Here is a 22,649-nt window from a genome sequence, read left to right as displayed (position 1 = left end):
ACATAATCACACTCAATTAATTCTATTTCACTCTTATCATTCGCATTTACTCCTCAACTCCCTTTAAAGCATTACCAACTCCTCTCTATTTGATTTTTAAACTCTACTTTATATAAGTACTAACAACAACAACCATAGCTTCTCGTGCTTATGTAATTTTTATAAAGATAACCATTTGTTGCCACAGCATAACGGTTTTTCATAGTATTAAGAGCTTAGCATACGTTGCTCCATTTAGTTCATCTAATTGTTGTAACCGCTGTTGTAAGCGCTCTGAGAAAAAATATGAGCACATTGTACGCGCAAGGTCACAAATTCGAGCGCATGAAAGGGATTAAGAAGTAACTGACTTTGTTGCACATACATACATATATATATATTATTAGTGCGAAAATAACGTGGACTTAAAATAAACTAGAATTTAAAGTTATAAATAGTGCGAAGAACTGCAAAAGTTAAACAATTCTGCTTTACAAATTTTGTTCAAAGCTGAGTTACGGTTATAAAAAGTAATGCTAAATGAAGAAGGGTCTGAAATATTATGGCTTTTGATAAACTAAACTTTCCTTCTTAGCTTAGTTCCTTTGGAGCAATTCTTTATCTTCTAAAAAGCGTCAAATTAATAAATATATTCTTGAAGGGAATAGAAATATTCGTATTTTTAGATGATTTAAGGCAGTAGTTTGCTTTAGAAGCCGAAAAAAGCGTTTTTTAGCAATTTTTTTGAAAGGGAAAGAAATGATTGCGGTAAACGGAATTTTAAGACTATAGTGTACTATATTTAAGGCTTAAAAAACAATATTTATTATTAAAAAGTATTGACATTTTTTCAAAGTTGTAAGTATTTTTCTGGAGCGTCTGAAGTCTGCACTTGTAAATCGGTGCTGATGATGGAGGTCGTGCGATGCATCTGAAACAGTCGAACCAAATTTTTTTTTAATTTTTATAAGTTTCTTTTCTTTAAGAACTAAAAAAATACCAAAGAAGTTATAAAATTCCAAATTTTTTCGAAGTTTGGAAAAAAATTGACTTTAAGTTGCAAAACACGTAGTTTAAATAATACTTTTATCCAACTTTTTTAGTTCAAATAGAAGATAATTTAAGCTAGATCACTTTGGTTTTTTTCGATCGGACATACATATATTCTTTTTGCTATCGCCGGCACTGTTTTCTAACACTTGTGAAAATGAAAACTCGAGAAAACGCGCTTTAAAGGTCTGTCTGAGCATTCGCACCTGCTTGACGCTCGGCCACTAAAACTGCTCTAGCTTTGAAAATATGTCGGATTGGCCTGTGGAATTTTAAAGACATATTCTTGGATAGTTTTGGAAGAGATTTAAAACAAAACAACAAAAATCGATTTTTTGAAGCCTGTACAGCAGACTACTGCCTTAAATTATCCTTAGGTCTTTAGATTTCTATTCAAAATTTCAAATTTGTAATCTATCTAAAATCTATCTATCTATCTAACTGCTATTAAATATAAAACATCACCTGGAGGAACTCGAAGTACCTCTTGATTGATTTAATATGTGTCTCTTTGATCATTGAAGTCTATTAGAATTACGCCAGTTATTTGTTCGAATCACCAATCATACAAGTTTTATGAATGCAACAAAAAAGTTATCCAATTGGGTTCATTACACCTGAGCAATATAGCCACTTAAGGATCTACATATAATATATTCCTATTCTACTACTCGTTTATTAGCACAGTTTATTAGATTTAGGCTAGTGGCTTGTTCGATGCATCACTCTCTAAGCTTTGACAAGTCGAAGATTTTTTATTGATATAATATATATCTTATATATAATTCATACTAAGCTTATCAAAATACTTATATCTTGAAATATATTTTTTTTTTTTTGTTTTTTGAATGTTTCATATTTATTTAATTTTCCTTTTTAACTTTTTTACAGTTCCTGTTGTATTTTCCAACATACTAAATAAATCAGTTTCACACGCAAAATGGCTAAAGAACTGCACACACTTGGCTGGGACTACTTCATGTTTGTGGTCTTCATTTTGATCACCGTATTCGCACCGCTTTGGAAACGCCTCTTTGGCAAGAAGAAGGAGCGCAGCAAAGCCGACTATGTCTTTGCCACCGGTGGCATATCAATTGTGGCGATTATGTTATCAATTGCACGCGGCACGCTCGGCGTACGCACCGTACTAGGTGAGTCTAAAAAAATTAATGCTAATTGAGTTTATTTCAAATTCAATTAAAGCGCGCTAATGTTCTATGCCTTGCGCCAATCGAAAGAACTGGTTAGTAGAAAGTTAATTGAATTTGGTAGAAATTATTGAAAATGTTAATGAGCACAATGAATAATAAAAGTAATAATATGCAAGCGGTCGCAATACAAACCGTTTCAAGTAATTAAGCTCACTGAGTTAAAGCGAATTAAAGTGTTTCCAATGAATTTTATAATCCAAATTTTAGATAAGCATTTTTGCGCAAAAAATATACTCATACACATTTGTATATATCTCCTTGTGATTAATTATATCAATTTCTGGAAAAATACTCTCTTCACTTGCCACACAAAATAAAAAGTTCAAAAAGCTGCTATGAGGCAGCAGATCCTTGTTTGCATATTTCTATCTTCATGATACCCTTATCTCTTTGTGCCACACACACACACACACACACACACACAGGCTCTCCACTGGTGTCGCTCGCACACGAAGCGCAGCGCCAAAGATACCCAGTACTCATGCTAAGCCAGTGATTTGTTGTGCTTGTTGGGGCCAAGTGCCCAAAGTATGTTTTGAATAACTGTATTTGGTTGAAACGAAAAAAGGAAACACAACACACAAAAGCTTGTGCAGGAAAGGATAATACATTTCCACTTAGGAGTTAGGTTAAGCACAACTTTTACCAAAGAAAAAGTTTAAATTTAACTAGCCGCAACACAGCACCACACACACACACACACTTAGAGAGAGAGCTGTATGTGCGCTCGGCATTCGAGAGATTACACGCATATTATGCAAATTGAATAACTACCCAGCGCTCAGGTGGACTTATTTAATTTTTATTTGCCAAAGCCACTGACTCACCTGTACACCAACAACATCAACACAGCTTCCACATTTTTTTTTTTTTTGAATTTTCCTCTAATACAGTAACTTGTATGTTGTACTTGTATTTGTATTTATGTAGTTAAATGCTTATTTATAATATTGTTCAACTTATTGCCTTACCTAGGTTATCCCAGTGAGCTGTTTTATCGTGGCTCTGCCATGTGGGAGAACATCTACGGCATGGTCAGCGCTTATCCCATTGTGTGCTTCGTATTTGTGCCAGTTTACTTTAATTTGGGTATAACGTCCGTCTACCAGTACATAGATTTAAGGTAAGTCGTTGTGCGGAAGCTTTTGTATAAATTTATTTCCTTTCTTTTTTGCTTTTGCCTTCTACTTGGTATTGGCGCTTTGTGCATGCCGCCCGCACATGAGCGTAATCGATTCGTTAGCAACAAAGTGTGGTAGCAGCAGCAGCAGCTGTACCAATTACGTTGGACACGCGCATTTGCTTTAATTACAAATCACTCGCAGTTAATGGGGATATTAAATATTTCGGTGGAAATTATTTTGTGTTAATATAGGGTGTTTGAGAAGTTGAAGGGAGGAATTTATTTTAATAATTTGTTCATCAAAAAGAAATTAATTTTAGTGCTTTCAAGAAATGTTGGAGTAATCTACTACTTAGTCAAAAAATTATTCGATAAATTACTCTTTTAAGAGAAGGTATAAATCTTTACGATTGGACGATATTCATATGATGACTTCCAATTGAAACCTTTCCCTTTATAGCCTTTTCACACAGGAGTTAATTGATCAATTAATCGGCCTCTGCTCGATTAAAACGCTGATTAAGATCGATTTACTATACAAAATAAAAATCTACATTAACTTTTAGTTGAATTTTAATCGACATGAAAATGAAATGCAACTCTGCGACAAAAACCGTATTATATAATTATATAAGTTGTTGTTCACGCTACACGACGGTAGATGTCGCTACTGAAAATAAATAAGAAAATAGCAATCAGCTGATGAAACTTACCAACTTCTTATGAAAAGTAAAAAATAAAAATGTATAACAGCTGGTCGATTATCGAGTACTAGGTGTGAAGAGCAGAAACTGGTCTCTCAATAAAAATTTTAATTGATCAATTAATTTGGCTGTGTTAAAAGGCTATTTGACTTTTTTCTTCTGAGTATTAAAATTAAATTAATTAAGATTAGGTGTAAGTCTTCGCCACCGCTGTTCGAAATTACTGTTAGACAATACGCGCCTAAATGTAGACAACATGTATTCGTAAACACTGGACTAAGGTGATTTTCGATTAATATGAATACCGATCTAGAAGAAAAGTTATGAAGAAGGTAAAATATAGACAAATAAAAGAATGAAGCTAAATTTAAAAAAAATATTGAATGAAAAAGTTAATAATTTAATATATCTCATTTTCATGAGCAAAAATAATATTTTGAACTGCTTTGAATAAATATCTGTTGAAACAAGGGAAATGACACCCAAATTCTAATTTTTTTTATTTGTTTATAACTCATTAAACATTTCAGAAATTAAAAAAAAAATGCTTTTAATAGTTCCTTTAACTTGTTCCATTATCAAAACACACTGTAACCCGTCAAGCAATTATAAACAAATTTTCTTTAAATATACTTAACGATACTCTACTTTTCTACAATTGCTTATATCTATCTAAACACGACTTCTCAAACTACCGCTCCTAACGCGTTCTGCCGTCCAAGTGAATGAGTCGAAGAAAGGCATATAACGACACAGACATATACATACATACAAACAACAACATAATAGACTTAACATATTTATGCGCCAACAAAGTCTTCAAATGTACTGGCGACAACTTTTAATTAAGCGCACAGAACGCATGGACGCTAACAGTCCACTGTGGCCGCTAGAGAGCGGCAGGCGTACTCGTCGCACAACAACAAAGCAGCACTGAACTTTCACAATAGCATTTCGACAAATTTAAAATTGTTCTGCTGTGCGAACATTTAAATATCATTAAACAGGCGAGCAATGGCAACAAGCGCCACCACCAACAACTACAACTACAACATTAAGACCAGATGTTTTTCGACTGCGAGCGTTGGCGAGTAGGCAAACAATAGCAGGTCCTGCTTTTCGTTGTGGCGCCCACAGCTGTGCGTGTGTGCGTGCAATGCAAACTACGTAAAATTGTCACTAAATTGCTTTCGCATTGAAAATTAGTTAACAAATTTGTTATCAAATGTTTGCGCGTTTAGTGTATATTTAATTAATTGTATGCTCGCCAATGGTGCCGCACTCACAACTACGCACACGCACATACATACAAACACACATACAGTGCACAGCAGTCAGCACAGCACTGTCGTCCGTCCGTCCGTCCAGATTGCCATTCTGAATTTAATTTAAATGTTCCAATCGCAATTCTATGGCAGTTGTTGTGTTGATTAGAGACACATTCCGTAAATTGACTCTTATTTATACAGTTTAGCTCCCCCAGGTGCTGTTGAATGGCTCACAAATCGCACAGTGTACGATTTTCGTGGGGGACGTAGACGCATACATATTCATATCTAAAAATATTTGGGAAAAACTTTAATAGAGTTTCAAAATAATTATAAATTCCATTTGACACTTAATGGTTCAGCGTGGGTTAGAGCCATTATAATGGAGGCAGTATTATCACAAAAATTAGAAACAAATATATTTATATATTTAAAGTGACCCACATTCGTCAAAGCTAAGCATTAAATTAATTTATAAAATATTTACTGTTGCTACAATAAGAACAACAATCATAAATATCAATCAAGAGATATTTTTCATACTCTCGAAGGTAGCTGTATAGTCCACAAGTTTTTAACACGATCTTTTCAATCTTTTTCTCTAGGGTCTTCTCAACGATAAATGTCTGATCGAATTATAATCTCCAAACATAAATCCATACTAATAGAGCCTCCATGAGCTCTGATTTTGAGATTGATTAGTTTGAGAAACCTGCTAAAATTAGATATTCCCTACCCGCATTAAACCAAGTATACTTTCTTTCTACTTTAAGGCTCGCTCTTAATGCCTTCCTTGAGTCACTTTTTTTAAAAGTTTCTTCTTCTTCTCTTTTCTCAATTAAGCAACCACACAAAAAAATATGTTTTGTTATGACCTGGAAATCTTACTATGTCTGTCTTATGCTTTTGGGGTCGCTGAATCCGAATCCGAGGTCCATTAAACTCCATCAGATCAGGGTTTTGACATAACCGCAGAAAACCAATATGGCGGAGAGGGATTTTTAAATCCTCGGATCGAATTCGCTTGAACCTCACTACTCGGGGGTTTCCTACATTACGGATTACGAATCCGGTGTCGGTTTTTTTTTTTTTTTCAAAACTCAAAATGGCGGATCCAATTTGGCGGACGCTTTTTTGAAAAATTCAGCGGAATCGCTTGAATCTCGTCAGTCGGGGGTTTTCGGGATCGCTGATTAATAATTTTTATGTGCCTGTGTTATATATATAATGCTCTGTCAGTACTCTCATCGTATTGGTATGAGCAGAGACATTTTTCGTGACAAGTCGTTACTTGTTTCTCTTTCTCACTCGTTGAAATCCAGCAATGTGTAAACAATACTCACTTGTATTGAGTTACTGAACTTGATCGATGAGAGCATACGAGTGTATATATTTCTAGCTATCTTCGATTCGTGAAGCATTGGAGAGTAGCAAATCGAACAAACTACAAATATAGCAGCTTTCCACTAACGCAAGTGGTATTGTATTGCGCTTCTTACTTTGGTGAATATCTTTCGGCGTTTAACTTTCCTTGTAAACTTTCTTAACTTAAAGCACTTTTTTATTTATTTAATTTTTGAATTACTAACTGCTTTCAATTCATGAATATATGGTTAGCACTGAACCATTGAATAATATATAGAAAAGTTTAAAGACAGATACGCTATTTTAAAATATTAATGAAATCATTAATAACAATAAGCGTTTCAGACAACCGCCTAATTTAGTCACTTAGCAAATTATATACTCTCGCGTTTAATTTAATTTTTTTTTATAAAATGGCATTTATTAAAATGATATACTTGCCACGCAAGAAAAATGCTGTCATGTCGGCTTAGCAATATAATACATCTTATTTGAATATGTCTCAGCTGTGCGTTAATTGCAATACCTGTTCGTTGTAGTAGTAGAAAAAGACGCTACACAGTTGTTTAATTGCCATGTGTTGACTATATATGACTGATTAAGTGCAGCTCATCAATATTAGCTCATTTCAATGCATATTTAAATATACTTAAATGCGTTGATATTCATTAAAGCTGCTTGAAAACACTCAAGAACGAAAAAAACAAAACGTTTAAGGCAACTTTTTTCATAAATAGCGAAAACACACACACATACAAACAATTATTCATACACACGCCTCATCTACTGAAATGCAATCAATCAACTGTAGGCACACGCCTACAACATTAAGCGGTGGCAGCTAAGGAAACTCTACACTCACACTTATATACATTTGTATGTATGTGGATGTGTGTGTGTGTAAGCATATTTGCTCAATGTTGTTATTAATATATCTCTGCTGGCTGCAAAATATTCAATTATATGCGCTCAAATTGACATTAATGGCTTAAAGCGTCAATTTCCGCACTCGTTTTGCGCTTCACTTCCGCTTCATAGGCCTCAATTGCTTTCCGTTTAATAGATATACATATATGTATGTATAATATACAGTAAACTCACACACATCCATTTGTGCTCGAGTGCTTGGGGTGATTTTGATTGGATTGCACTTTTGTTTATACGAAATAAATATTGTTTAAGGGCACCCACACATATACACAAGTATGCATGTAGTATAGAAATTATTTTTATACCAATTTATAAACATGTGTTCAATTGATTGGCCCTAAGCGTTTTGCGTGGCGCTATGAACTTGATTATATAATATTTATACATATATTATGTTTAAGTGCCGCGGTATTAATATTTTCACATGGGTTATATTTAATGATTAATATAATTATTAATATGCATAGATATGAATATATATAAAATTATTTTTTTTTTTTCTATTTAAACCCAATACCCTCGCCTCTCAAATAATCCCATACTTTGTTCATATACTAACTATTATATATGCGTTTGCATATGATTTTCGAAATCCAGCAAATTCGAATTAATTTATTGCGCGCGCTCAAATATTTTCGTATTTTTTATTTTATGCTTTAAATGCCGTTTATTTTTTGGATTTTATGCAGTTTATGCAATAAAGCTTATGTGTGCTTATCTTTTGCGCATTCATAATCGGATTTAATTTTTTGAGCTTTCATAAATTAATTTAATTGCAGTTTCATTGAATAGTCGTCGCGCTCTTTTTTGTAAATATTTTTAGTAAATATTTTAGCATGGCTTTCTAATTACAAAATAGTTGCAATAAATTATGTTTAAAGATGGCTTTGTTGTAATATTGGAGCTTGTTAGAGGCTCATTTAGTATTGTATGAGTCAAATGCACTTCAATATTTTTGGTAGCGAAAAATTTTGAATTATTAGGTCAACTTTGCTTCCGCCGTTTTCCAATAGATGTCTCTAGGATCAAGAACTGGTCGATTAAATCGTTTTATATCGATCTTGGACATTTGTGTCAACATTAACCCAACAAAATATTGGTAGAGATCTGTTTGCAACCCAAACTTATTCTCAACTGAAAAAATGTCACTTTTTGAACCGAATTCTCTACATTTGCGCGGAATATCTATGCTGACAGAAAGATGGTCAAAAGTAGTAGCTAACGACGGCCAATATTTTGAATAACATTTTATAACCGTTTTTATACAAAAAAAAACTTAAATTTACAAAAAAAAAACGGAAGCAAATTTGTAGACCTAATAATATTACCGGGGCTTTCTCTCATATCACTATCCAATTATTCAGTTTACTTGTTTTATTTATAAGAAGAAAATCACAAAATGATAGACGTAAGAAGACACAAGAAAGTGATCAAGAGAGAAAGACAGTGAGGGAGGTATACATAGGTCAACGTTAACCACTCTGGTAACTCACATTATGGTTAATTTAACTGCTATTTTATAGTTACTACACATCTTTAATATATGTAAATTGAGAATATTTTAAATTCACACCACCTTGGGTGTGAACTGTTATTAGAAGTACAAATAAAATCTGCACACAACTCTCCCAAGGGATAGCCATTACCGCCAATTTCACATACATATGTCACAATTGACCAGCAAAGCTTTGGGGAAAAGTCACGAATCCCAAAGTAAAGTTGCTGGTTTCCTTTAAAAAATCGCATCAACATTTATACAACACATGTTTGACATGACATTGATAAAGGCAGCGGCGGAAGTGACTGGCAACAGTGGGCAAATGCAAAAAAAAAATACGAAAAAACGGCATTTCAATGCCTAAGGGAGATGTAAACAAACATTAGCAAATCACAAAAGTTCAATGGTCAAGCACAAACAAAAGCATGCAGGTATAATGCGGCAAACTTTATAAAAATAACAACAAAAAAAATTAAACACATACATATATACAAACATATACTATATATATATACACACGCAGTGAGGCACTTCAATATTTACAGCAGCCGGCGAATAGGCGCTATCACTGCTTTTGACTAAAACTTATCTAAGCCGGTCTGCGCAAACAAACACAGACAAACACGCACTCACACACCGTCAAATACTTTATTAATGTTCCTTTGCTGTTTTATCTATGTTTCACACAGTTGGTAGTATGCCTGAGCGACAAGGAAAAAAACAAACAACTTTGCTATGAAAAATCATCACATTTAGGCCGAAATAAATCGAATTTGTATTGCATTTACATTGATTAAACTTACGGGTCACAAGTGCCACAAATGTTCGAAAAATGTGTGCCAAGCGGCGGGGGGTTCTTTTAGACGGCTGGCTAGACTGAACTGACCACTGCTGTGTGTACTGATTTGCTGATAGTCGACGCCAAACGAAAAAAGTTGCAAATAAACCAGAGAAATTTGCTAGCAAATCGGATTTAACTTTATTGGTCGCAGGGGAAATGTGGGGGTGGAAGGTCTGTTGTGCAGATTTCGCGATCACAGACATTAATTTTGTAGGATTTATTATGAGTTTTTTGCTTGGTTTGCACAAATAATGATAACGCGGTACAACGCGGCGTATGAGTAATTCAAATATTTTCGCTGTATTGAAATGTTGCTCATACGCAGTGGTGGACGATTGTTTAATATTAAATATGATTTTTAATTACAAAATGTTCTATTTTGAATTTTTTAGTATATTTATATTAAATTTTGGGCAATAATAAAGTATTAGCGACTTCGAAATGGTATTGAAAAAACCAAATAAGGTGTTCTAGATTCTACATAATACATATTACAGCACTAACCTGCCTTTGAGGGATTATTATTAATTCCAGGAAGCGGAAATGAAGCTCAATGCGAGTGTATTTCCCAGCTACATTTGTCTATGGTATATCTGTCACAACGGTATTTCTATGTCATCTATGTCTCCTTCGATCACCAAACAATATTTGCGCTTACGTTTTTATGGATTTCCTCAGCTTAACATGTCAGCATTTGGTGTTGACTTTTCGCAGATATTTTATTATTATTACTTTATTTTGGCAGCATGTACGCCTACATCATCTGTCAGCAGCAAAACACATATGCATACAAGCTCATATATATAACTGTACATAGATGCAAATGTCATGTCATGTCACTTTGATTTCCTGCCTATTGACGCTTTGTTTCTACTTGCAGACGTAGGCGTTATCTCCTTATTAATCTATGCAACTACATATGTTTATCATGCAAGTACTCGTACATACATATTTGCTCACATATGTGCATGTGTACCTTTACATGTATCTGTTTTTCATTATTTTGTTATTTTCCGGCATGCTCACCATCACTTAGAAGCCCAGAGCAAAGTCATAGCTCTAAGCTGATTTCCTTTGACCATCGCTGTCATATGCAGCAGCTCCAGCTCTGCTCTACATTGACAAATGACGCACAAATTATGCCGCAAGCAAGAAGTCTTCTGAGCAGGACTTTCATTTCACCAAAAAAAATCTGTGTTGTTGTGTGTCTTGAATTGGTGTTGACCAGAAAGTCATTCCGTAAATTGCAAACACTCGAGCAATTATACTTGTTTGGGAGAGCTTTCAAATTACTTTTTTACTTAAGTTGGAAAATCAAGTAAGTGAGAGGGTGAGATGAAGATATAATAGCTTTTACTCCTCAATCACATTGCTCGAGGATTTTGATAGAGATTGTTATGAGAAAGTATTGCTAAATAAGATTTATTCTTTAGCACGATGGTTCCTTAGTGATCCTGTGAAATAGCTTGGGAGACCATAATATAAAAAATAAGAAGTCCTTCAAAAGTTACTGAGAAGGCTAGAAATCATGTGCAATTACACAGTCACACAAAAACTAAATTTTTTCATGACCAGGGACTCTTACTATGTGTACCGTATGGTTTTGGGGTCGCTGAATCCGAATTAGAGGTCCATTTAACCCCATAAGATCAGGGTTTTCATCGGAATCGCTTCAAACGGGTTATAAAATTCAACATTCTTCCTCCCTCGAGGGAATTATCTCCAACAAACTCTTCCTCATTTAGAATGAAGTTTCTTTCACCGTTTTCCACCGTTTTCCAATAGATGACGCTAGGGTCAAGCACTGGTCGATTAAATCGATTAAATCGTTTTATATCGATCTTGGACATTTGTGTCAACATTAATCCCACAAAATATTCGTAGAGATCTGTTTGCATCCCAAACTTATTCTCAACTGAAAATGTCACTTTTTGAGTCGAATCTCGACATTTGCACGGAATACGCATGCTGCCATAAAGATGGTCAAAAAAAAGTAGCCAGCGACGACCAATATTTTGAATAATATTTTTGTAACCGTTTTTGTACAAAAAAGCCTTAAATTTACAAAAAAAAACGGCGGAAGCAAAGTTGTAGACCTAATAATATTCGTTCATCAATTTTAATTTTACTGTAAATGACAAAATGGAGACTAATAAAATACTAAAAAAATCTCCAAACTTTTGATAAAATTTTTAAGAAACTTTTTCGAAACAGACATATTTTCGAAATCTTGTACAAACAATCTTATAACAAAATATAAAATTTACTAGTTTCAAAATTTTTACTCTCTGAAGTACCACCTCATTATAAATAAATATATATTACAAATATTAGAATGATAAATGTATGCAATTCACTGACACTCATTACCGCAGCTATTGCGTAACTTTAACAACCATTCCTGAAAAAAAATCCTCAAGTCACTAAAAAGCTAAAATATTCAGCGCTACTTAGCATAATTACAGAAGCTTTGCACCAGATGACAAGTAATCTATTCATGTTTATTTCCCACACACGCATGCCTCATGGCTTCAACAAGAACTTGCCAAAGCAATCAACAGAGAAACTTCAACGCAATGTCCAGCAATTTACAAGCTTTCACAAAAGACATTTTCAACATGATTTCTTATGATTTATTACTACAACTTAGCCGCAACGCACACATGCGCACATACATATATACGAACGATATATGTATGTGTCTGTACGCAATTGACCGTGTGTGCTGCTTCGCCTGTTGTCCACTGACCGTTGATGGGCGCCGCAGTTTGTTACGACGATTGAATTGTGTTGACTATTTGCTCATCGCATTGATGTTTCGCTGCACGACATGCGGGCATTAACGCGCCCATTGCAAAAAAAGCAAGAGGCAACTATGTCACACTCATACATATATATATATATACAAACATACAGGCAGTGATGTGTCGTTGCGTGCGTCACTGATTGTCCTTTGGCATGTGGCCTATGGCACGTGGTATTAAGTGACTTAATCAATGCACTACATACACTTACAATATGTATGTAGGTGTGTTTGTGTGTGTGCGCTTGCCGCACCTCAGTCACGTTGACAACTTTTCAACTTGAGGTTGTGTGTCATTTCCGCAAAGGTCTTACTGCGTGCAATTGTAATTTTTTCTACGCGCAAACGCTCTCATATACAACTGGCTTGTGTATGTTTGTACGTGTGTATGTGTCAGCTTAACGACGCTTAGCGTTAAAAGCAGCGTTCCCTTTGTGCCACTTACGACCTGCACTTATGGCGAGCAATTTGCGCGCATTCATGCCATAAGCGTAAGGCATAAAATCCACTATAATTTCATTAGGCGCGCGAATTATACGCATTTATTGCCGTGCGTTCAGCTCATTTGATCATTGCTGTCCTTTGCACTTTTTTCTTGCACTCGCGTTGTGTCACTTCATCTATTTTTTTTTTGTTTTTGGATTTTTCTTTTTCTGTTGTCAGCTACTTTTCTTCGCAAATAAATTGCGAAAACTGTCAGTTTAGCCGCTTTGGCTTTGTGCTTTGATTTTGCATTTCTGCTCGCTTGCTATTTTCTGACACATTGTTTGAACTTTGCATTTTGCTAAAAGTTATGACGCTCGACAGCAGCAGCAGCAGCCATGTCATTTGCATAAGCAGTCAGCGAAATGCGATTTATTCGATAAATTTTGCAGCGCGCTTAACAAACGAGTCGAGTAATGAGAAAGCTAATTGGCGCATGTTGTTGGCGTCATGCGACAAAGGTTGGCTGTGAATGGCTGATTTTGCGCTTTATGAGAGAAAAATTGATATTTGACAAAGAACGTGTTTAAGATGCACGAGGTGTGATATGACATAGTTTTATAAGCTATCCGAGGCTTTTAGGAAATTTTTATGAATTTTCTCACATAATATATTTGGGTTTCAAAATGTTTCGTCAGTACGAATATAAAACTTTAAACGCATTTATTTCAAAACTCAAGTTTTCAACTCGGTGGACACGATATCTCAAAAAGTTATGAAGCGATTTTTTTTTCAAATTTTGCACACATCTTTGAAATAATATTATCTAGTTAATGAACAAAAGTTTTCCTTTTATTTTTATTACAACTAATTTTTTCACTGTCACTTTTTGAGCCGAATTCTTTTCGTTTGCGGGAATGTCTCTAGGGTCAAGCACTGGTCGATTAAATCGATTAAATCGTTTTATATCGATCTTGGACATTAGTGTCAACATTAACCCAACGAAATATTTGTATAGATCTGTTTGCATCCCAAACTTATTCTCCACTGAAAATGCCACTTTTTGAGCCGAATTTTCGACATTTGCGGGAAATTTTGCTTTTCATTTTTAATTACTAGAAAGGTGCGGCTGAGGCTCATCGACATTTGTTACCGATTTAATACAAAAAAAAAATAAATTTACAAAAAAAAGGCGGAAGCAAAGTTGTAGACCAAATATTATGATTTTTTCAAAACTAAAATAATAAAAATATTTATAAAAAAAAGTTGTTTGACGAATAAAAACTAAGAAAAAAGTATAAATAGCTTATTTAATTTCTAAATTTCTTTAATATAAATTAATAAGTGCAACTGAGAGCAATTCTTTATATACAAGTGTCTCTTAAAGAAGTGCTCCAGCTACCATTTTTTGAATTCTCCACCTAAATTGTGGTATATAAACTGGCAAAGTTACAATGTAGAATGTACTCTATAGTACTTTAGTACAAATTTTTACAATAACATTCAAACAATATTAAAATTTCGCACCTAAACATTCAATTATGATGACCACAATGACACACACGGCGTATACGCAACCTCACTCCAACCTTTCAAGCAATGCATTGGCGAACTCATTACGCATACTGTCTCAATAAAAATCAATTAACGTATGTACACTAATAAGGAAGTGCGATTGCCACAGCTTTAAATATTTATTTTTTTATTACAATGCAAAAACAAAAAATACAACAAGTAAACAGAAATTACTATTCAATAAGCTACAATGTAAGCAGACGACGATGCTTGCTGATAATTACAGCGCTGCAGCCCAGCTATTCACGAGAAGCCGCCACATCCACATCCACATCTACAACCCATTATATGCCGTTAACGATGCTGCGCAATATTATGATAACTGTTTCGCACTGTCCGTTGAATCGCCGCATCCGTTCGCTGTCAATATCATTATCGCTCATTTCGCACTTCGCCATTTTCTACTTTTCACTTATCATTTCGCTATTTGCCCAAGACATTGGCATTTTCATTGCTCCGGCATGGGTTGAGGCGTAGCGGAAGCGCATTCAGTTACAGACGTGTTTCCGGTAATTGTACAAAGTACATAGTTACTTACAATTCGGACTATTTAAAGACTCTCGGTGATATTGTGATAATATTTTAGTGCGATTATTGTATTTTTTACGACTTATTTATTTTCATAATATGGAGCTACAACCAATTGAAAGAGAAGGAGATATTGTGTATCAAAACTTATTCCCTTCAAAAGCTTCATCCTCAAGCCACATCAAATTTATATAAATTTCTAGTCTTGAATAAGAATACTAAATGTTCCCAAAAATTTAAGAAACTTTGAATCAATTCACCTCAAACACCTTCTAATTGAGTATTCTCAACACAAAAATGATCTACGTCACCAGACATCTGCTCTCAAGACGACGCGCTTACAAATTGTGACAGTCTTCCAGCTAACTACTACAATGTTTAACCATGTAATACTGAATCAAAGTTATGCTCGACAGCATACAAATCATTTTTTTTTGGCACACTTTAAACGTGCGCACTTCCCCACTTCGCGTAAATTACAAAGAAATCTCTGCGCGATAGGGAAAATTCCATACAAACTACACTTTAATCGACCCTCAAGGAGTCATAACCATAGAAACGCTCATTGGTCCTTGAGGTTAAATTCGCAATAAGCTGATTTTGAGCTGTAATTCATTCGCGCGACAGTGCACCAAAGCACCAGCAACACCAACACCAACTCAAACATATGTACGCACACACACAGTCAAAGCCACAATTGTACTATAAAACACTCAGCGCTGAGTTCTACTCAAGAGTTCCAAACACTATTATTTGAAAGTATTTGTCGGCAAAAAGTGCTCTTACACATATTGTGGTTCTTACATATATATACATATAAACATGTGAGTGTATAGATATGTCTATGCAGTCGCTTTGCGTTTAGTTACGCGTGAGTGCGTGGAAGTGCGATAAAAGCATTCTTAAGTGCGTCGAACTTCAACCTCAACGCCTAGCGTTCGCACATTTCGCACTATCAGCAGCAACGTGTTGGGGGTGTTTTGGCGTAAACGACCTCTGTGTAACCCCTTATTCTTTGCAGTTTCGTTTGATATTATTATCTATATATGTGTATGTATGCAGCTTCTATAGTGTGTTCTTGGTACTAACTAACGCTCACATATGTCTACACATAAGCACACACTTGGGACACAAGTGGATATCTAGTGCGCGTGGATTCTGCTTATTTAAATGTGTATATATGTTGGTGTATGTGTGTGTGGAGGTTGAGTGAGCATTTTGCATGGATTCTTCTTGGTACCTATTTTAGACAGGGGCTAATTCGAATGCTGGATTTGGTTTTAAATATAATAGAAGAGTTAATATAATGAAAGGTAAAACAAAAAATATTCAAATGTAAAAAAAATGTCAGAGTAATATGGTTATGACTTCGAAACCAAAAATATTTTGTCGTCCCAATAGAAAAGCTCAGCAGATTCGTTCACATGTCAAGGTTTTCTTTTATCAACTTCAAGTGCTGCATGATAAACTTCTATAACACGCTCTTATGGCCATAAAAAACTTGAACTTTTCCATCATTTAGACGAAAGAAGATTAAAAACACTACATTTTGGAAGAACTATTCATGGCTTACAGTTGCTTATGTTCAATTTGTGTAGCCATAAACAGGACTGAGATATTATTATTAGCAAATTTCTGTTGCACAGGAGCTCTTCTTGCGTCCAAATGTTAATAGGCAAATGAAACTAAGGAAATTTGGTATCATTCAGGAGAAAAAACGGAGTCATAGACAAACTTAAAACTAAATTAGAGACTATAATAGGCTCAGATTTGAATAAAAAGTGAGTAGCATCGTATAAGAATTGTATTCTATTTGAGGTGAATGACTTTGCAGCACAGCAATAACGCTGATAAATAGGCAAAAAGATAAAAAAGCATAAAATTAAAAAAGCTTAGAACTGAATTCCAAACTAAATAATATGAGTTTGAAAAATGGAAAAATTATTTCACATTTTCATATTAAAGAAGGGAAAACAACAACCAATTTTTTATAATTAATATTTTATTTTATAAATTTTAAGAAACTGTGATATTCATACAAACATAAAAGCTCTACATACAAAAAGCACTTTTTCTACTATGGAAAAATTCAATATTATTTTTAAGACTTACTGCGAATTCTTTTCACATTACACTTTAAACTTAAACTCAAAAGGACAACAACAAGTTAAGTGACGAAAATTATCTGGCACTGCCCCGTAATACTTAATTTCGCGCAGCAAATTATCAATTAATGTCACTCATACGACATGTTGTCCAACATAACCATAATGCAGATACATATATACACATGCGTGCATTATTTCCGGGCAAACCGCCTACAGAAATTTAATTAATTGACACAAGTGTTTACGGAAAGGTTCTGCAAACTGTTGATAGGCGAAAGAAGTCAAACAAGTACGTGTGTATGTACTTACATGCATATTTTATGCATTATACGCGCTTTTTACCAGCTGCAGCGCGCCACAATGACATTTACGCATAATATTAATATTGCCCAGCATAGATAATATTTTCGCATTAAGCTTTTTAATTGCAACATCTGCTCTTGTGTCGGCGTGCGCGGCTTTAAATTTCCCAGCAAATGCGCGCTTTAATGCTCAATTGTTGTCTGGCAAGTACGCGCCTGACTATACTCGACTGCCAGGAGTGTGCACTCAGGGCGCCGCGTATTGTCCATTTCGTATTCGCATTTTGCGGTAAACTGCCTGCGGTCGTAAACAAATTATTATACTATGTCGTAGACGTGGTTAAATATTACTTGGCGTCATAAAGCACACATACACATTCAATGGATGGTATATATGCATGTATATGCTGAGGCGCTTTTGCACAAATTGGTTGCATATATTAATGATGGCGAGTGCGAAAGTGGCATTCCAGCAAATATGACAACATGAAATGCCTGTCTGATCGATGAGATGAAATTGGTAGAAAAAAAACGAAGAATGAATAGAAAAAAAACAAGTAAATAATATAAAACACGATAAAAATGTTTGCCCCAACAAATTGCGAAATGGCAGAGACAATGGTAGCAATTTATGGCCAACACATACAGAATATTACAAGCATATATGTAACAGTATGTGTGTACAGTAATTTGCATATGAATGCACTTACAACGCTGAAGAAAATTTTCCAGTTGATAACCAAAAATTCCTATCCGAAATGCAAAATATCGAGAAGTATCAAAGTTAGAGCAATTAAAGAACGACTTTCGAAAGATTTTTCTAGAAAACCCAATTTAAAAAAATCTATATCTTTCAAACTGGTATTGACAAAATGATATATTTCTAACACAACGCCGACAATTTTCACCTCAAACAAACCAACAAGTAAAAAAAAGCATGAAAAAAGACAGTCAGATGACTAGTTCAACTTCCGTTTCAAACTACTTACAAAGTAATGTATAACTAGTTACCTTAACTGCAAGCATATTACAGTTATAACAACCACCCAGGCACATTAGTGTAGCGCAAAGCACTCAGAACAAGTGTAACTGCATTTTTATACACTCAAACACACACACACACACTCACATATACAGACATAAATATACAGATAACTGCGAAAGTATGCGCTTTCAGGCATTTATAAAAACAATAAATTACGAAATTATAAAAAGAAGTATTTTAAATGAAAACAAGCGGTTGACAGCTACTCAACGCACACATTTGCTCATACGTGCATACCACCACACTATGTATTTGACAACTTTGTCAGCGTAGGCGTGTGCATTGTAAACGCATGCCGGCGTATTTATAGACATCTTCAATTTAAGAGGCTTTCACGCACATACATTTGTATACCAATACTAGCATATGTCTGGCTGTGTGTGTTTGTTTGCGCATTAAATCGCTTTGTGCGCTTTGGGATATACGCGCAGCAGCACAACTTATCATTCACTTGACGAATTTGTGTATTCACAGTGATTGATTGTCATGGCCGATATACTCATTAAATTCGTTCGAACATTCTGGCATTTAGCTTATTAAAGAAGTTGACAGAATATAGACACATAATAAAAATAAATTTGACAAAATTGTGCACAAGAAGAGTGATTTTATTCGAAAGATTACATTACAGCGTCGTTTTAGATTAATTAGGTTATGTTATTTGACCGGCCTTATTTTTTATAAATTATATACTTTTAAATTCAATATTAATTTTGCTGTTAATATATCGAAGCGTTTTTTTTACTCCGATTTAATTTTCTTGTTTTTTTTCTTAATAATTCTCAATCTACTTTTGAACTAATTTATTACTTTTTTATTAATTATATGATCATATAATTTCAAAATAATATTGTCATTGCGCCCAATTGTAGGCAACAAATTTTTTTTAAAGAAAAATCCAGAAATATTTACCCAAGTTTCGAGTGTGCGTTTGGCTACTGTTTAAGAAATGCAGAAAACAGCAAAATTTGATCACCTAATATGTTTCATAATAGGTTTTTCATGTAATAATTATACATTGGCGAGGTTCGTCGGTCATTGAAAACGGTTTTCCGACAGAAAATGAAAACTAAATTCAATATATTTCTAAACAAACTTCACGAAGATCATAAATGAAGTAATGTAATAGCTATGTCCACTTTATAAGTAATTATGTGAATTTTCCAAAATGCACCTTATTCGGTATCCTATTTAACCATAAAATATTTAAACCGTCTGGTATTTCATCCAGGTGACTTATATATTGTCGAAAGCTGCCTCCTTCAACCTCATAATCGGCTAATTAATAAATAATAATAGCTTTTTCGCACAGGAGATTGGACAATTATGTCAATTAAATGGCCTTTGCTCGATTAAAGCGCTGATTTAGATCGATTTAACATACAAAATTAAAAGCTAATTTTCCTACATTAATATGTAATCGAATTTTAATCGAGTTGATAACGAAATACAACTCTGCGACAAAGAATGTATTTGTAATTACACACACGACGATAGATGTCGCTGCTGGAAAGAAATAATAAAATAGCAATCAGCTGATGAAACTTACCAACTTCTTATGAAAAGCAAAAATAAAAATGCACAACTGATCGATTAACGCGTAGCCAGCAGTGTGAAGGGCAAAAACTAGTTTCTCAATTAAAATTTTAATTGATCAATTAATTTGACTGTGCGAAAAGGCAATTAAATTGGTTTCTTTTTCTCCATGTTTGGCACAGATTCTATATTCACATACTTCGTTATGCAAAAACAAATATATTTTACACTTCCAACCAACCATTGTGCGAATACCGTTAAAACGTTGCACAGAGCGCATCAAGCGTTTAATTGCCGTAGCCAACTACAAATGGCATAAATAAATCGAGTCAATAAAGACGCAGGAGTTTTAAATGCACTTACACACGATTGACACGAAATTATTTAAAAGAGACGTTAGCATGTATGAATATACGCTTCTGAATATGCTTTGTGTGTGAGTAGTTCCGCCGGCGATCAACCAGCATGCACGGCGCACGCAGCAAAGCGGGCCTGTATTTGCACTTTTAATGGCATTAACTGAGGCATAAACACGCCGAAGCACTCAAGAGTTTATCGCATATTTGTGCGCTAGTGCTACTGCGTCGCGGCTTTGCCTTTATGAGCGCGCGCTGTGGTGAGTTCACCAAAATAAAACCGCGAATGTTGGTTGCATTGCCACCAGCAGCGCAGTACATTGACAACGCGCACCACAGCAGCGCACAGAACGCTTTCGCTGCGACCGCTTGTAAACATAGCTTGCTTTTATGCGCGCCACCAATTTATTTAACCGACTTTTGCGAGCGTTTTGTTCGTATGTAATTGCCCGCAAGCAGCAGTGTTGCATTTTTGTGACGACAGACGAGTGTTAACTGGGGTGTTTCGGTGGTCGTGTGTGTATTTGTGGTCTTGAGACCGTAAAGAAATGAAACCAAATTAACAACTGTTAAATCCATTCGTTAAAATTATTGGAAATATTTAAGCCACATATTTACAGTGGTAACTGTAGAACTATAAATTAGATAGCTCCATGTCTGGGTGTCTAAAATATTTATTTTAATTGGATTGGAATAACTTCCTTAAATTCTTTTTCGATAATAATTATTTTTTAGACACAGTTGTAACATTGGCATGAGAATACACTCATGGACTACTATCAAGCCTACTTTCATATAACACATATTTTAAGATCCATCCAATTCTTGACTTTACAATATCTACCCTACAAATTTTAGCAAAAAAAAGTTTTTGCTCCGACAATATCAGTAAGAAAGATAAGCTAAACTGGTTTTGCACATATAAATATTTACTATGCAATACCCAATTCACAAGCACATTCCTAATGTAACTGTACAACGAACGAGAAAAGTATGAAACAATTTTCGTTGCATAGTAACGGTAACATATCAACCTTTTATTCCACATTTATCGAAATCCAAAAAAATAACGGTGAATAAGAAATATAAACAAAAGCCGAAATGCACATATAATTATTTGACTGAGGTATATAAAGGGTGATTTTTTAAGAGCTTGATAACTTTTTTTAAAAAAAAAACGCATAAAATTTCATCGGTTCTTTATTTGAAACGTTAGATTGGTTCATGACATTTACTTTTTGAAGATAATTTCATTTAAATGTTGACCGCGGCTGCGTCTTAGGTGGTCCATTCGGAAAGTCCAATTTTGGGCAACTTTTTCGAGCATTTCGGCCGGAATAGCCCGAATTTCTTCGGAAATGTTGTCTTCCAAAGCTGGAATAGTTGCTGGCTTATTTCTGTAGACTTTAGACTTGACGTAGCCCCACAAAAAATAGTCTAAAGGCGTTAAATCGCATGATCTTGGTGGCCAACTTACGGGTCCATTTCTTGAGATGAATTGTTCTCCGAAGTTTTCCCTCAAAATGGCCATAGAATCGCGAGCTGTGTGGCATGTAGCGCCATCTTGTTGAAACCACATGTCAACCAAGTTCAGTTCTTCCATTTTTGGCAACAAAAAGTTTGTTAGCATCGAACGATAGCGATCGCCATTCACCGTAACGTTGCGTCCAACAGCATCTTTGAAAAAATACGGTCCAATGATTCCACCAGCGTACAAACCACACCAAACAGTGCATTTTTCGGGATGCATGGGCAGTTCTTGAACGGCTTCTGGTTGCTCTTCACCCCAAATGCGGCAATTTTGCTTATTTACGTAGCCATTCAACCAGAAATGAGCCTCATCGCTGAACAAAATTTGTCGATAAAAAAGCGGATTTCACATTTCGAACCGAACACTGATTTTGGTAATAAAATTCAATGATTTGCAAGCGTTGCTCGTTAGTAAGTCTATTCATGATGAAATGTCAAAGCATACTGAGCATCTTTCTCTTTGACACCATGTCT

The 22,649-nt window shown here is 34.8% G+C and overlaps 2 protein-coding genes across 3 annotated transcripts in view; both read left to right on the top strand.

Moving 5' to 3' along the window:
• Slc5a5_1 (sodium-coupled monocarboxylate transporter 1) overlaps positions 1–22,649 on the top strand; it is an 89,837-nt gene that overhangs the window by 33,640 nt on the left and 33,548 nt on the right. The gene's annotated exons all lie outside the window — the stretch shown is intronic.
• LOC105218776 (sodium-coupled monocarboxylate transporter 1) overlaps positions 1–22,649 on the top strand; it is a 67,218-nt gene that overhangs the window by 33,644 nt on the left and 10,925 nt on the right. For both annotated transcript variants that reach the window (XM_054225200.1, XM_054225199.1), the window contains exons 2-3: positions 1,921–2,180; positions 3,216–3,363. In XM_054225200.1, the coding sequence (XP_054081175.1) occupies positions 1,970–2,180; positions 3,216–3,363 (359 nt within the window). In that variant the 5' untranslated portion in view covers positions 1,921–1,969. The remainder of the gene's footprint in view (positions 1–1,920; positions 2,181–3,215; positions 3,364–22,649) is intronic.

The sequence above is a fragment of the Zeugodacus cucurbitae genome, chromosome 2, assembly GCF_028554725.1.
Source record: "Zeugodacus cucurbitae isolate PBARC_wt_2022May chromosome 2, idZeuCucr1.2, whole genome shotgun sequence".
Lineage (NCBI taxonomy): Eukaryota > Metazoa > Arthropoda > Insecta > Diptera > Tephritidae > Zeugodacus > Zeugodacus cucurbitae.
Note: the sequence above shows the minus strand (reverse complement) of the source record. Positions and strands in the feature narration are given on the sequence as shown.